The following is a 17,361-nucleotide window of genomic DNA, read 5'->3' as shown; positions in this document are numbered from 1 at the left end:
TATTTATATATATAATATAAAAAGTTAACTGCACCTCAGATTGCAGCCCAAATAAATGCTTCAGAGTTCAACAGACAGACACATCCTCTGTTCAGAGGAGACCATTACTGAATGACACCAATATGAAGAGACTTGCTTGGGCCAAGAAACACGAGCAATGGACATTAGACTGGTGGAAATCTGTCCTTTGGTCTGATGAATCCAAATTTGAGTTTGGAATGAGATGTTCGACGTGCAGGTGTCCACATACTTTTGGTCATCACCGCCTGGTACGGCAACTGCACCGCCCACAACCCACAAAGCTCTCCAGAGGGTAGTGCGGTCTGTACAACGCATTAACTTCTCACCTTTCTGGACACCTACAGCACCCGATGCCATAGGAAGGCCAAAAAGAATCATCAAGGACATCAATCACTAGAGCCACTGCCTGTTCACCCCGCTATCAGCGAGGTCAGTACAGGTGCATTAAAGCTGGGACCAAGAAACTGAAAAACAGCTTCTATCTCAAGGCCATCAGACTGCTAAACAGCCATCACTAGCACATCAGAGGCGGCTGCCTATAGACATAGATTAAGAATCACTAGCCACTTTAATAATGTTTACGTATCTAGTAGGGTTGCACATTTTGGGGAATATTCAGAGGTGGAAACATTCTGTGGGAATTAACAGGAATATATGGGAACTAACAGAAATATATGCAAATTAATATTAATACCATTTTAAGGTAGATGTTTTTTTTGCATTGGATATATTTACCATATCATACGGAGACAGAAACATAAACCTTTTACCTTAAATTCCAGACTATAAGCCGCAACTTTTTTCCCACGCTTTGAACATCGCGGCTTAAATAATGACGCGGCTAATATATGGATTTTTCCCGCTTTCAAATTTTTTTCTCCTCAAAAAAACACATTCTGTGACGTGCTCAGTTTTTTGGCAGCATGAAGCTTTCATTAGACCAATGAAATTGCCGAACGGGTTAAGGTCAAACAACTTTTTTGTTTACTGTTTAGATTAAATCGAGCGCTCTCAAACTTCCTAATCATTTTGATTACGGTAGTCATTTTGTCACCCTCATCATGGCAAAGACACGGAGAAATGCATATGATGCAGCTTTCAAGTTGAAGGCGATTGATCTGGCTGTTGGAAAAGGAAATAGAGCTGCTGCACGGGAGCTTGGTCTTAATGAGTCGATGATAAGACGTTGGAAACAGCAGCGTGAGGAATTGACTCAGTGCAAAAAGACAACTAAAGCTTACTGCAAATTTTTTATTTTTGTTACAAGCCGTGTTTCGTTAAAGCCTATTTATTTTTGTTACAAGCCGTGTTTCGTTAAAGCCTGTGTAAAGTTCATTTGTTTCAATGTACCGGTAGGCACCTGCGGCTTATAGACATGTGCGGCTTATTTATGTTCAAAATAATATATTTTTTTTTTAATTCAGTGGGTGCGGCTTATATTCAGGTGCGCTTAATAGTCCAGAAATTACGGTACCTTTTCATAAGTAGACATAATTGCAAAGTATTATATCCTTCCAAAATAAAAAAATTTTAATAAAAAAATGTTACGAATTTAACTTTAAATGAGTTGACTCTTCAAATGGGATGATTTCACTGAACAACAAAAGAAAGGGAATATTGAATGATTCCCAATGGTCCATCGCATCTCCCAAAAACATTTTCAACATACATCTGTAAAATGATAGTCTTATTAAATGATTAAATGATACTTATTAACTGAAAATAGATTTATTTCATTACGAGTACACAAGTAGCATTGTCTAGTTGTGGGAATGAGTGAATTTTTCAGCCCATCCCTTAAGTCTATGCTTTCCTGTTAGTTTCACTTTGAATCCTTCTCTTAAAACAACCTCTTAGCCTGACCAGCATTAACACAGCCTTAGCCATGTAATTAAACTAGTCTTAGTCGCCCGATACTCGGGTTGTAGAATGGGAGTGTCTGTATGTTATTATTAAACCACTGAGCCCAGCCTGGTCTCATAAACTAGACGTAACATAGTAAAGTTAAATCAGGGACACTCAAATGAGTATGATACTGTATGTTACGTTTGGTATGGTTACTTAACGGAAAGGAGAGGTCGATGTGTGGGCTTATAATGCGAACGTCTAGCGACTCAAAGGTTGCATGTTCGAATCTGATCACGGACAACTTTAACATTTGCATTTAACTACTACTTTTAAGCTACATTGCAACTATGCAGCTTGTTAGCTAACGCTTTTCCTAACCCAGTGGTCACCAACCGGTCGATCGCGATCGATCAACTTGTCGATCTCCAAGGCATTTATTTTCGAATGCCAAGCATTTCTGTAAAAAACCTAACGATAAAGCCTTGTGTTCCTATTTTGTTTTGTTAGTCTCGGGCTGTTGGTGGTAGGTGCAGCCAATTCCGCTGCCCTGCGTGCCGGGTAGGCAACCTGTTGCCATTTCATGTGTCTGAAGGTACCAACTCTGCCTTCCCGGTGGGCCTGGTGAGGAAATCAAGTGCACTATGCTACCGCTGGTCAATCAGATGACCGAGTCTGCAGTAACGTAGCAGGCAATAAAAAATGAAAAAAGCAATGGCAAAATTGATACTGTGAGATTTCAAAACCATGACTAGAGAGAACGTCAACGAATACAGCAAAGAGCTGCTGTTTTTTTTGTTGAGTGAATTCAAGTTTAATTTCTTACTCAGCACTGTCAACACTTTGTATTCAACACTTTTATAAGCCATAAAATGTGTCTTCTTCCTATTTCCTCTCAGGGCTACAACAAGCAGTGCAGCAGTAATGAATGAGTAGGAAAGTGTATCTAAAGGCTTGCGTTGTTATTAGCCTAGCTAACGTTAGCGGCAACAAGTCGGAATTTGTAACATTTTATACGTATTGCAAATTCATAACACATTGTACAAATTGCTATTTGTAACATATCATACGAAATGGATGATGGACACACATTATGAAATGTAATATGTATTAATGTTTGTATCATACTAAATGGAAAGGAAAGATTTACTATGTTACATCTACCCAAGGTAGTCAAGGTTGCTGAGCCTGGGTAGGTTCCTCTTTCAGCACTGACTAATTACATATAAGCCTAAATCTTCCTGGCTTCTGTCAGGCTAGGTTGCACATTTTGGGAATATTCAGAGGTGGAAACTTTCAGTGGGAATATATGCAAATTATTATTAATACCATTTAAATGTAGCTGGTTTTTTTTGCATTGGATATATTTACCTTATCATATAGAGACCGAAACATAAACATTATACCTTATCATAAGTAGACATAATTGCAAATGATTAAATCCTTCCAATATAAATAAAAAAACAATTTAGTTACGAATTTAACTTTAATTAAATGAGTTGACTCTTCACATGGGATGATTTCACTGAACAACAAAAGAAAGGGAATATTGAATGATCACCGAAGATCAAATGGCATCTCCCAAAAACATTTTTAACAAACATCTGTAAATTGATTGTCTAGAAACTAAAGCTTTGGTTGTCTTCCTCTCAGGCTTCCATGTCTTCTCCCTGGACCTCCTCAATGTCCACCTCTTGAACATCAGACTCTGAGGCCTCATCTTCACTGTCACTTTCCAACATTGTTGAGGATGCCTCGTTGTCAGGCTCAAAAAGCCTCAAATTTGCCCAGGTGGCCACCAATTTTTCAAACCTTGTATTGGTCAGCCTGTTGCGTGTGTGTGTGTGTGTGGGTGTGTGTGTGTGTGTGTGTGTGTGTGTGTGTGTGCCCAAAAAAGGACCAGTTGCGCTCTGAGGCGGCTAATGTTGGTGGGATTTGTAGGATGATGGAGGCAACAAGGGAAAGAGCCTCAGATCCACAAAGTCCCTTCCACCAGGTGGCTGATGAGATATGTTGGCACGACTGCCATATTACATCTCCATCCCAAAGCCCTTGCTTGGAAGTGTACTTCGCCAGACTGCCAAGAACATTGCCCTCATCCAGGCCAAGGTGGCGAGACACGATAGTGATGACAGGCCTTGCTGATCTCTGCACCAGACAGGATGCTCTTGCCAGCATACTTGGGGTCCAACATGTACGCTCCGGGGTGTAAGGGCTTCAGGCAGAAGTCTTCATACTTTTTGATGTATTTCAGAACTGCAGTTTCCTCTGCTTGGAGCAACAGTGAAGTGGGCAGGGCAGTACGGATTTGTTCTCTTACATCTGCAAGCAGAGTCTGAACATCAGACAGGATGGCATTGTCTCCCTCAATCCGTGCAATGGCTACAGGTTTCAGGCTGCTTACCACTCTCTCCCAAAATACATAATCCAGGAGGATCCTCTTGATGGGGCTGTCAATATCAGCAGACTGTGATACAGCCATTTCTTGGAGAGACTCCTTCCCCTCCAGGAGACTGTCAAACATGATGACAACACCACCCCAACAGGTGTTGCTTATTCTTCTCACTTTGCTTGGTGAGGTAGATCGCTGCTATAACTTGATGACCCTTCACATACCTAACCATTTCCTTAGCTCTCTTGTAGAGTGTATTCATTGTTTTCAGTGCCATGACGTCCGAGGAGCAGATTCAATGCAAGAGCAGCACAGCCAAGGGGTGTGACGTGAGGGTAGGACTCCTCTACTTTAGACCAAGCAGCCTTCATGTTCGCAGCATTGTCTGTCACCAGTGCAAATACCTTCTGTGGTCCAAGGTCATTGATGACTGCCTTCAGCTCATCTGCAATGTAGAGACCAGTGTGTCTGTTGTCCCTTGTCTGTGCTCTTGTAGAATACTGGTTGAGGGGTGGAGATGATGTAGTTAATTATTCCTTGCCCACGAACATTCGACCACCCATCAGAGATGATTGCAATACAGTCTGCTTTCTCTATGATTTGCTTGATCTTCACTTGAACTCTGTTGAACTCTGCATCCAGCAAATGAGTAGATAAAGCATGTCTGGTTGAAGGGGTGTATGCTGGGCGAAGAACATTCAGAAATCTCTTCCAATACACGTTGCCTGTGAGTATCAGAGGTGAACCAGGTGCATACACAGCTCGAGCAAGACATTCATCAGCATTTCTCTGACTACGTTCCTCCATTGAGTCAAAAAAACAATCTGATTCCAGGAGGACCATGAGCAGTTGCTATCGATAAGGTGTCTGATTGATCATTTTCACCTCAAATAGATATAAAGGGAGTTTTATCAGAGGTTGGTTGTTGTGAGCGCTGAGGGAACTTTATGCACTTGCCCAGATGATTCTGCATCTTTGTTGCATTCTTCACATTTGATTTGGCACAGTATTTGAAAATGTACACAGCTTTTCCTTCTACATTAGCTGCAGTGAAATGTCTCCACACATCAGATAGTGCCCATGGCATTTTCCTGTAAAGATTAGGAAAAAAATGAGTAAAATAAACAAATACATTTCCATGTACAGATAAATAGTTAACCTCTCTGGGCTAGGTGGGACGAAATCGTCCCACCTACGCAACAGCCAGTGTAATCCCGTGGCGCGATTTTCAAATACCTTAGAAATGCTATTACTTCAATTTCTCAAACATATGACTATTTTACACCATTTTAAAGACAAGACTCTCGTTAATCTAACCACACTGTCCAATTTCAAAAAGGCTTTACAATGAAAGCAAAACATTAGATTATGTCAGCAGAGTACCCAGCCAGAAATAATCAGACACCCATTTTTCAAGCTAGCATATAATGTCACAAAAACCCAGAAGACAGCTAAATGCAGCACTAACCTTTGATGATCTTCATCAGATGACACACCTAGGACATTGTGTTATACAATACATGCATTTTTTGTTCAATCAAGTTCCTATTTATATCAAAAACCAGCTTTTTACATTAGCATGTGACGTTCAGAACTAGCATACCCCCCGCAAACCTCTGGTGAATTTACTAAATTACTCACGATAAACGTTCACAAAAAACATAACAATTATTTTAAGAATTATAGATACAGAACTCCTTTGTGCAATCGAGGTGTCCGATTTTAAAATAGCTTTTCGGTGAAAGCACATTTTGCAATATTCTGAGTAGATAGCCCGGCCATCACAGGGCTAGCTATTTACACACCCACCAAGTTTAGCCCTGACCAAAGTCCGATTTACTATTAGAAAAGTGTTGATTACCTTTGGTGTTCTTCGTCAGAATGCACTCCCAGGACTGCTACTTCAATAACAAATGTTGGTTTGGTCCAAAATAATCCATCGTTATATCCAAATAGCGGCGTTTTGTTCGTGCGTTCAAGACACTATCCGAAAGTGTAAATAAGGGTCACGAGCACGGCGCGTTTCGTGACAAAAAAATGTCTAAATATTCCATTACCGTACTTCGAAGCATGTCAACCACTGTTTAAAATCCATTTTTATGCCATTTTTCTCGTAAAAAAGCGATAATATTCCGACCGGGAATCTGCGTTTAGGTAAACAGACGAAAGAAAACAATGCATGAGGTTGACTCGGGCACGCGCCTGAGTCTCACAGTACTGTAACCAGCCACTACCCAAACGCGCTACTTTTTTTCAGCCAGAGCCTGCAAAGCCACGATTCAGCTTTTTGCCGCCTTCTGAGAGCCCATGGGAGCCATAGGAAGTATCACGTAACAGCAGAGATCCTCTGTAATGGATAGAGATAATCAAGAAGGGCAAGAAATTGTCAGATAGGGCACTTCCTGCATGGAATCTTCTCAGGTTTTGGCCTGCCAAATGAGTTCTGTTATACTCACAGACACCATTCAAACAGTTTTAGAAACTTTGGAGTGTTTTCTATCCAAAGCTAATAATTATATGCATATTATAGTTTCTGAGCAGGAGTAGTAACCAGATTAAATCGGGTACGTTTTTTATCCAGCCGTGTCAATACTGCCCCAAAGCCCTAACAGGTTAAGCAGTTAGATTAAACCACTCCTTTGTAAGATAAATGTTCTAAAATGAAACATGTATGGAAACAGGTGAATTAACACTCCTCAGTTAGCAAGCTCAAGCAAGCTAAAACCCACATGGTAGCAAAAACTAGCTAGCAGAAATTGTTAACAAGTTAAAATTTTTTAAACACTTTGCTGTAGACTACTATTTACTAGTTAACCTCTCTAGGGTAGGTGGGACGAAATCGTCCCAACTACGTAACAGCCAGTGGAATCCTGTGGCGCGTTATTCAAATACCTTAGAAATGCTATTACATCAATTTCTCAAACATATTACTATTTTACACCATTTTAAAAAGACAAGACTCTCGTTAATCTAACCACACTGTCCGATTTCAAAAAGGCTTTACAACGAAAGCAAAACATTAGATTATGTCAGCAGAGTACCCTGCCAGAAATAATCAGACACCCATTTTTCAAGCTAGCATATAATGTCACATAAACCCAAACCACAGCTAAATGCAGCACTAACCTTTGATGATCTTCATCAGATGACACTTCTAGGACATTATGTTATACAATACATGCATGTTTTGTTCAATCAAGTTCATATTTATATCAAAAAACAGCTTTTTACATTAGCATGTGACGTTCAGAACTAGCAAACTTCTGGTGAATTTACTAAATTACTCACGATAAACGTTCACAAAAAACATAACAATTATTTTAAGAATTATAGATACAGAACTCCTCTATGCACTCGCTATGTCCGATTTTAAAATAGCTTTTCGGTGAAAGCACATTTTGCAATATTCTAAGTAGATAGCCCGGCATCACAGGGCTAGCTATTTACACACCCACCAAGTTTAGCCCTCACCAAAGTCAGATTTACTATAAGAAAAATGTTATTACCTTTGCTGTTCTTCGTCAGAATGCACTCCCAGGACTTCTACTTCAATAACAAATGTTGGTTTGGTCCCAAATAATCCATAGTTATATCCAAATAGCGGCGTTTTTCATTGATGTAGCATAGATTTTTAAATCAATTTAAGTGAAAATTGTAACTCGGCCATTCAGAAACATCTTGGTAATTAACTCCAGTATATATTTTGCCATGTGTTTTAGGTTATTCGCAACAAAGCATCCTTCACTCATGCTGCCAAACATACCCTCGTAAAACTAACCATCATACCGATCCTTGACTTTGGCGATGTTATTTACAAAATAGCCTCCAAAACTCTACTCAGCAAATTGGATGCAGTCTATCACAGTGCCATCCGTTTTGTCACCAAAGCCCCATATACTACCCACCACTGCGACCTGAACGCTCTCGTTGGCTGGCCCTCGCTTCATATCCGTCGCCAAACCCACTGGCTCCAGGTCATCTATAAGTCGTTGCTAGGTAAAGCCCCTCCTTATCTCAGCACACTGGTCACCATAGCAGCACCCACCCGCAGCACGCGCTCCAGCAGGTATATTTCACTGGTCACCCCCAAAGCCAATTCCTCCTTCGGCCGCCTTTCCTTCCAGTTCTCTGCTGCCAATGACTGGAACGAACTGCAAAAATCACCGAAGCTGGAGACTCATATCTCCCTCACTAGCTTTAAGCACCAGCTGTCAGAGCAGCTCACAGATCACAGCACCTGTACATAGCCAATCTGTAAATAGCCCATCCAACTACCTCATCACCATATTGTTATTTATTTTGCTCGTTTGCACCCCAGTATCGCGACTTGCACCCATCTATCACCCCAGTGTTTAATTTGCCATACTGTAATAATTTCGCCACTATGGCCTATTTATTGCCTCACCCCCCTTATCCTACCTCATTTGCACACAGTGTATATAGACTTTCTCTATTGTATTATTGACTGTATGTTTGTTTATTCCATGTGTAACTCTGTGTTGTTGTTTGTGTCGCACTGCTTTGCTTTATCTTGGCCAGGTCGCAGTTGTAAATTAACTTGATTAACTTGGCTCCGCCAACATGGCAGCCAAACTACATTGAACTGAAGAGTGAACTCTAAAATCCCTCTTCACATATTTTAAATAGTCAGGGTGCGCGTGATTTAGCTTACCAGGCACACCAATGCAATACATCAATATAGTCCCAAAAAATCAGAGTCCATATGCCAGGCAAGCCATTTTAAATATCTCAACAGATACTGCAGTGTGTGTGTGTGTGTGTGTGTGTGTGTGTGTGTGTGTGTGTGTGTGTGTGTGTGTGTGTGTGTGTGTGTGTCTCACCCTTGCAGTGAACGGCCACGGCGCCATCGGTGCTCTCGCAGATGTGCAGGAATCGGCGGGTGATGACGTCGTTGGGTGTGCTGCCATCCACAAAGAACAAGTCGTAGTGGTCGAAGCCGGCATCCGTGAAGCGCTTGGCGTCATAGATCTTCTTGTTGAGCCGCACCACCGTGGTAATGTTGTGTTTCCGGAAGTAGGGGAAGTACGCCTCTGGGGCATGGAGAGGGTAGCCTGGGTTGGGGTGGGGAGGAGATTAAAGGTAAGCTAATTTGTGTAAAACATAGGTAAGGAAAACTGATTATGTTGAAGCATAGAGCAATCTTCCTTAGTATGTTGTCAAATGTATTACTACACTAATGGTGCCATCTGCTGTTACAGAAGAGAAAGGATTAGCAAGAACAGATGCATAGGGAAAGTCTATGTGAATCTAAACCTGAACCCTGTCAAGGTTCAACGGTCGAGACAACTGTACTAAATTACTCTGGAACAACGGTTGTTTTTCTTAAAAGGGGAAGAGCACATAAAAGGTCAAGGACTGAATCCAAAACTCGTCTCACCATTCTCTATTTTACTTTTGGGATGGGGTCCACTGAAGGCCAGAAACTTCCCCGGCACGATCCAGTTGAAGTCACCGTTTTCCACTCGCTATAACACAGAGAGAAGGGAGAAGACTGATTGTCTCGACTGATTGGAAATGTTGTGAATCTGTATAATTGTGTACATGCAGGGATCCCTTGTAAAGAAGGCTTTGGTCTCAATGGGATTTCCCTGTTTAAATAAAAAAGGTACAAAAATAAAAAATAAAAGGACACATCAAACAGGGGCCTAGACTGATATGGACATTTTGCTCTGACTGAAAAATGTTCCTAAGACTTTAGCCTTTACTTAATCAGATTGGCCTCCAGTTAGTAGCCATCTTCAGTAACCTTACACTGCAGGTGGGCAAGACTGCACAAACCGATCTGGCAAGACGGCACAGACAGGCTAGTTTGGTATGCAATAGGTCATTATCAACAACCGCTCAATTTGCAAATGACAATTCCCTCTTCTTTGCTGCTTTTGTTTTAGTGACCAAGTGCCAAACACTTTTTTTCGGTGACAATATTCTGTCTGTTTTTGCAGAGTTGGGTCAAATGAAACTGATGACGCTCACAGAAGACTATTCATGAATCTAAAAGGTCACGTCAGGTCGTCAGTGGAGCTCAAAGTTTCGTAACATCTTAGAGTGGGATTGTGAATATTGTAGGGGTGCTGCGGTTTGCCTTTACAGATGTTTCGCCGTTCAAACTGATGAGCGGGCACTTATTATTGGAGCGGGTCCAAGGTCACCATGACAACATTACCTCGTAGTGCTCATATTCGTCCACGTCAAATGTCTCAAAGTCAAAGAATCCATGTTGCAGGGCCTGGAGAAAAGAGAGCAGAGACAGTTTAATATATATATATATATATATATATATATATATACTACCCACCACTGCAACCTGAACGCTCTCGTTGGCTGGCCCTCGCTTCATATCCGTCGCCAAACCCACTGGCTCCAGGTCATCTATAAGTCGTTGCTAGGTAAAGCCCCTCCTTATCTCAGCACACTGGTCACCATAGCAGCACCCACTTTGGGTCACCCCCAAAGTATATAAATATATATATACACTGCTCAAAAAAATAAAGGGAACACTTAAACAACACAATGTAACTCCAAGTCAATCACACTTCTGTGAAATCAAACTGTCCACTTAGGAAGCAACAATGATTGACAATACATTTCACATGCTGTTGTGCAAATGGAATAGACAACAGGTGGAAAAAAATAGGCAATTAGCAAGACACCCCCAATAAAGGAGTGGTTCTGCAGGTGGGGACCACAGACCACTTCTCAGTTCCTATGCTTCCTGGCTGATGTTTTGGTCACTTTTGAATGCTGGCGGTGCTTTCACTCTAGTGGTAGCATGAGACGGAGTCTACAACCCACACAAGTGTCTCAGGTACTGCAGCTCATCCAGGATGGCACGTCAATGCGAGCTGTGGCAAGAAGGTTTGCTGTGTCTGTCAGCGTAGTGTCCAGAGCATGGAGACGCTACCAGGAGACAGGCCAGTACATCAGGAGACGTGGAGGAGGCCGTAGGAGGGCAACAACCCAGCAGCAGAACCGCTACCTCCACCTTTGTGCAAGGAGGAGCAGGAGAAGCACTGCAAGAGCCCTGCAAAATGACCTCCAGCAGGCCAAAAATGTGCATGTGTATGCTCAAATGGTCAGAAACAGACTCCATGAGGGTGGTATGAGGGCCCGACGTCCACAGGTGGGGGTTGTGCTTATAGCCCAACACCGTGCAGGACGTTTGGCATTTGCCAGAGAACACCAAGATTGGCAAATTCGCCACTGGCGCCCTGTGCTCTTCACAGATGAAAGCAGGTTCACACTGAGCACGTGACAGACGTGACAGAGTCTGGAGACGCCGTGGAGAACGTTCTGCTGCCTGCAACATCCTCCAGCATGACCGTTTTGGCGGTGGGTCAGTCATGGTGTGGGGTGGCATTTCTTTGGGGGGCCGCACAGCCCTCCATGTGCTCGCCAGAGGTAGCCTGACTGCCATTAGGTACCGAGATGAGCTCCTCAGACCCCTTGTGAGACCATATGCTGGTGCGGTTGGCCCTGGGTTCCTCCTAATGCAAGACAATGCTAGACCTCATGTGGCTGCAGTGTGTCAGCAGTTCCTGCAAGAGGAAGGCATCGATGCTATGGAGTGGCCCGCCCGTTCCCCAGACCTGAATCCAATTGAGCACATCTGGGACATCATGTCTCGCTCCATCCACCAACGCCACGTTGCACCACAGACTGTCCAGGAGTTGGCGGATGCTTTAGTCCAGGTCTGGAAAGAGATCCCTCAGGAGACCATCCGCCACCTCATCAGGAGCATGCCCAGGCGTTGTAGGGAGGTCATACAGGCACGTGGAGGCCACACACACTACTGAGCCTCATTTTGACTTGTTTTAAGGACATTACATCAAAGTTGGATCAGCCTGTAGTATGGTTTTCCACTTTAATTTTGAGTGTGACTCCAAATCCAGACCTCCATGGGTTGATAAATTGGATTTCCATTGATTATTTTTGTGTGATTTTGTTGTCAGCACATTCAACTATGTAAAGAAAAAAGTATTTAATAAGATTATTTCTTTCATTCAGATCTAGGATGTGTTGTTTAAGTGTTCCCTTTATTTTTTTTGAGCAGTATATATATATATTATATATATAGATATATAAAAATATACAGTACCAAAAGTTTGGACACACCTACTCAAAGGGTTTTTAATTTGACTATTTTCTACATTGTAGAGTAATAGTGAAGACATCAAAACTATGAAATAACACATGTGGAATCACATAGTAACTAAAAAAAGGGTTAAACAAATCAGAATATTTTTTGATATTTGAGATTGTTCAAAGTAGCCACCCTTTGCCCACTCTTGGCATTCTATCAACCAGCTTCATGAGGAATGCTTTTCCAACAGTCTAGAATGAGTTCCCAAATCTGCTGAGCACTTGCTGGCTGCTTTTCCTTTTCTCCGCGGACCAACTCATCCCAAACCAACTCAATTGGATTGAGGTCGGGTGATTGTGGAGGCCAGGCCTGTGTGTGTGTGTCTCAACTGATTCATGACCAAGCAAAACTAGTGACCCAGGCAGCCCCAGAACTACATTGACCTCAAACCCTCGGTCTGCTGGGAAGCCTGATGCAGCATCATGATGACGGATTATAATCTGTTATGGCAGAGATCAGCAAAGTGATCCCCGCAGACATTATCAGCTGTATCAAACTAAGCCATGTTGATAATTGTTGCTTAAAAGGACAGGGATAGTAAAGCAATAATAAAAACAAGATGGTATGTGGTACTGTAATTGTTGGCAGGACAACGTGACACGATGCGGTCGCTAAGTACGAGGCTAAATCACTAAAGATAATCATTTGTGCACTTTAACCTCTAATACACTGAGTATACCAAACAATAGGAACACCTTAATATTGAGTTACACCCCCCCCTCTTTGCCCTCAGAGCAGCCTCAATTCATCAGGGCATGGACTATACAAGGTGTCGAAAGCATTCCACAGGGATGCTGGCCCATGAGGTTTCTCACAGTTGTGACAAGTCAGCTGGGTGACCTTTCTTGATACACACGGGAAATTGTGGAACGTGAAAAACACAGGATGGATGCAGTTCTTGACACAAACCGGTGCTCTTAAACCTTTTGTCTTGTCCATTCACTCTCTGAATGGCAAACACAAAATTCATGTCTCAAGGCTAAAAAAATCCTTCTTTAACCCATCTCCTCCCATTCAGCTACACTGATTGAGGTAGATTGAACAGGTGACATCAATAAGGGATCATAACGTTCACCTGGATTCACCTGTTCAGCCTGTCATGGAAAGAGCAGGTGTTCTTAAATGTTTTGTACACTCAGTGTATAGTGTTAGTGATGATAGGTACACAGTGAACAGTCAGCAACCAACCGAGTCAGCATCCAGCCACCATGTTCATGGTGCGCCTGAGGAGAACATGATATCACCATGCTCCTTCCCAGTATTCTATCCTACTCCACACCACTGTGTCCCTCTTGTCTAAGGCCTGTGACATTTGTGGCAGTGGTGTCAAATAGGGAGGGTCTGATTATAAGAGTGAGTGAAGCCAGGACTACACTGTAAGAGCCATATGCTGTAGAACTGTTATCGATAAGTATTAGGTGGTCGTGATTCACACAACACTGTACAAGGAAGTTAATTATTTAGTGAATTTTATAGTTCGGCTGAGCGCCCCCTTCTTTTTATTTTTTAGCTCAAGTCCTGGAGGTCCGGAAGTTTAGACTGGTTCTTTATCCACCGGAAATCAATTATCAACTGGTTTAATGGACTGGACACCGACTTCACAGTTCTGGTTTCTCATGTCTAGATCAGTCACAGACTCCAAAGTCAGTATAATAGCCTAGGAGATTTTTTTATTTACTTTTATCCAGTTGATAAACCAAAAAGTGAGATAGACGGGAAGACCAGGGCTTTGTTCTTAAATCAAAACTGGTTGTGAACAAATTATCCCAGCCATGTGCTGTTCACTCCCTTACCGTGGGGCAGACAGTATCAGAGCATGAGGTCTGATAGAAACTGTCTCTGAGCCTGTTGGTATCTACAAGCCATCACACTGCCGAACACTTGAACTGGACTGACCGCCTGCTCTGATTCTCTGCACTTTAGCAAACATGCACTCACACACCCACAAATGTGTAAATATTGGACTATAAACTGTACCTTCCTGTATCATACTCATGCTAAAATGTTTATTATAGTCAGAGCCATTTACTTTATTTTCGTATTCTTATCTTTTGTTGTTGTTGCATTGTCGCGAAGGAACCTGGAGGTAAGCATTTCGTTGGGACGGTGTATACCATGTGTATCCCGTACATATGACTAATAAAACTTGAAACTTCTACACTGAGCAGGCTAGGCGGTGGTTTCCATGCGAACCAGATAGACTAAAACTATAGCATGTCATGTCACCAGTTGAGTCTTAAAGGGATAGTGCGAGACTTTGGCAATTAAGCCATTTTTCTACTCACTGATACAATTTATTTGTGTGTGCTGTTTGAAGGAAGTTCAAATTGCAATGGCCGGTGCACATTTCAGGGAGGGCGCCGCTCCATATCAAACATCTTGGTTGTAAAATAGTTGCTATTAAGCCAAATAGAGTTGACATACAGAAATGATACCTCCAGAAATCTGAGACCCTCCTCTCTTTGACAGGGACAAGGGGACAAAGCTTCCAAAGCGGTGTTTTTTCCTGCAACTGCATTTTGAAATGTTATACAATCAGAGCACGTTTTTTTTTGCATTTGGAGGAGAGTGGTTTGCTCATCACAGCAGCATGCCCAGGTGAAACAGGCACAGGGCAAAAACTTTCATTAAAAGATGACAATGCACTTTACTGTTTGATAAAATCAGGGTTTTAGCAGCCCCAAAAATAGGTTGTTTTGAGTGAGGTGACAATGTAGAATGTGCTCTGTCTACTTTTATAGGGAGCCTTCCCGTTTTTTACAAACCACAATCTGGGCTGAGAGTCGGATGACAGAGTCGGAGAAAGTCTCTTCGCTGATGCCGCTTTTTAACTTTGAATGTGAGAAACCCAGGCCGGTCCATCTTGGTCAGGGGGCAGCTGATCAGCCAAAAGCTCATTATAGATAAGTAAAGAAATTGTGCAAAAAAATAAAACAATATTAGCAGGCCCATGGGCCGCTGGCCATGTCATGTTTTATTTCTTTTTCCCCTTGATCAAATATTTTTGTGTGTCAATTTTGACCAGCCCATTAAACAAATAGTGCTGCCCATCTGGCATTTGCCAGAATTGCTAGATGGCCAACTCTGCTCCTCACATAACACCGACATGAGCTACTCTGTTACGCATTTCCTTTCCGGTCAGGCATTTACAGGCACTCGTCACACATCTTCATATCACCATTCCCCTGTCCCAGTTTAATAAGACTTGAGTAGTTTATTAAGGCTTTAGTTGAAACATTGTCGGTGAACTTCACAACCATTTAGTCGCATTTTGCGACCCTTTGACTTGGCTGTCAATAATAAGATGTAGTGTACAGCGCAGTCAGGAAGTATTCAGACCCCTTGACTTATTCCACATTCTTTTCCTTCACATTTGTTACGTTATTCTAAAATGGATTCAATTGTCCCCCCCCCCCCCCCAATCAAATCTACACACAACACCCCATAATAACAAAAAAATACAAAAGAGGTTTAGAAATGTTTGCAAATGTATTAAAAATAAAACTGAAATATACACTGCTCAAAAAAAATAAAGGGAACACTTCAACAACAGGTGGAAATGATAGACAACAGGTGGAAATTATAGGCAATTAGCAAGACACCCCCAATAAAAGGAGTGGTTCTGCAGGTGGGGACCACAGACCACTTCTCAGTTCCTATGCTTCCTGGCTGATGTTTTGGTCACTTTTGAATGCTGGCGGTGCTTTCACTCTAGTGGTAGCATGAGACGGAGTCTACAACCCACACAAGTGGCTCAGGTAGTGGAGCTCATCCAGGATGGCACATCAATGCGAGCTGTGGCAAGAAGGTTTGCTGTGTCTGTCAGTGTAGTGTCCAGAGTATGGAGGCGCTACCAGGAGACAGGCCAGTACATCAGGAGACGTGGAGGAGGCCGTAGGAGGGCAACAACTCAGCAGCAAGACCGCTACCTCTGCCTTTGTGCAAGGAGGAGCAGGGAAAGCACTGCCAGAGCCCTGCAAAACGACCTCCAGCAGGCCACAAATGTGCATGTGTCTGCTCAAACGGTCAGAAACAGACTCCATGAGGGTGGTATGAGGGCCCGACGTCCACAGGTGGTGGTTGTGCTTACAGCCCAACACCGTGCAGGACGTTTGGCATTTGCCAGAGAACACCAAGATTGGCAAATTCGCCACTGGCGCCCTGTGCTCTTCACAGATGAAAGCAGGTTCACACTGAGCACGTGACAGACGTGACAGAGTCTGGAGACGCCGTGGAGAACGTTCTGCTGCCTGCAACATCCTCCAGCATGACCGGTTTGGCGGTGGGTCAGTCATGGTGTGGGGTGGCATTTCTTTGGGGGGCCGCACAGCCCTCCATGTGCTCGCCAGAGGTAGCCTGACTGCCATTAGGTACCGAGATGAGCTCCTCAGACCCCTTGTGAGACCATATGCTGGTGCGGTTGGCCCTGGGTTCCTCCTAATGCAAGACAATGCTAGACCTCATGTGGCTGCAGTGTGTCAGCAGTTCCTGCAAGAGGAAGGCATCGATGCTATGGAGTGGCCCGCCCGTTCCCCAGACCTGAATCCAATTGAGCACATCTGGGACATCATGTCTCGCTCCATCCACCAACGCCACGTTGCACCACAGACTGTCCAGGAGTTGGCGGATGCTTTAGTCCAGGTCTGGAAAGAGATCCCTCAGGAGACCATCCGCCACCTCATCAGGAGCATGCCCAGGCGTTGTAGGGAGGTCATACAGGCACGTGGAGGCCACACACACTACTGAGCCTCATTTTGACTTGTTTTAAGGACATTACATCAAAGTTGGATCAGCCTGTAGTATGGTTTTCCACTTTAATTTTGAGTGTGACTCCAAATCCAGACCTCCATGGGTTGATAAATTGGATTTCCATTGATTATTTTTGTGTGATTTTGTTGTCAGCACATTCAACTATGTAAAGAAAAAAGTATTTAATAAGATT

The 17,361-nt window shown here is 42.9% G+C and overlaps 1 protein-coding gene across 6 annotated transcripts in view; it reads right to left on the bottom strand.

Moving 5' to 3' along the window:
* The window catches only part of LOC106573944 (cell division cycle 14Ab), a 75,720-nt gene that overhangs the window by 22,416 nt on the left and 35,943 nt on the right, over window positions 1–17,361 (bottom strand). For all 6 annotated transcript variants that reach the window (XM_045697310.2, XM_045697311.2, XM_045697313.2 and 3 more), the window contains 3 exons: window positions 10,443–10,505; window positions 9,657–9,744; window positions 9,100–9,330 (listed from right to left, as the gene is read on the bottom strand). In XM_045697310.2, the coding sequence (XP_045553266.2) occupies window positions 9,100–9,330; window positions 9,657–9,744; window positions 10,443–10,505 (382 nt within the window). The remainder of the gene's footprint in view (window positions 1–9,099; window positions 9,331–9,656; window positions 9,745–10,442; window positions 10,506–17,361) is intronic.

This window comes from Salmo salar, chromosome 16 (assembly GCF_965601325.2).
Source record: "Salmo salar chromosome 16, fSalSal1, whole genome shotgun sequence".
In the NCBI taxonomy this organism is placed as follows: domain Eukaryota; kingdom Metazoa; phylum Chordata; class Actinopteri; order Salmoniformes; family Salmonidae; genus Salmo; species Salmo salar.
Note: the sequence above shows the minus strand (reverse complement) of the source record. Positions and strands in the feature narration are given on the sequence as shown.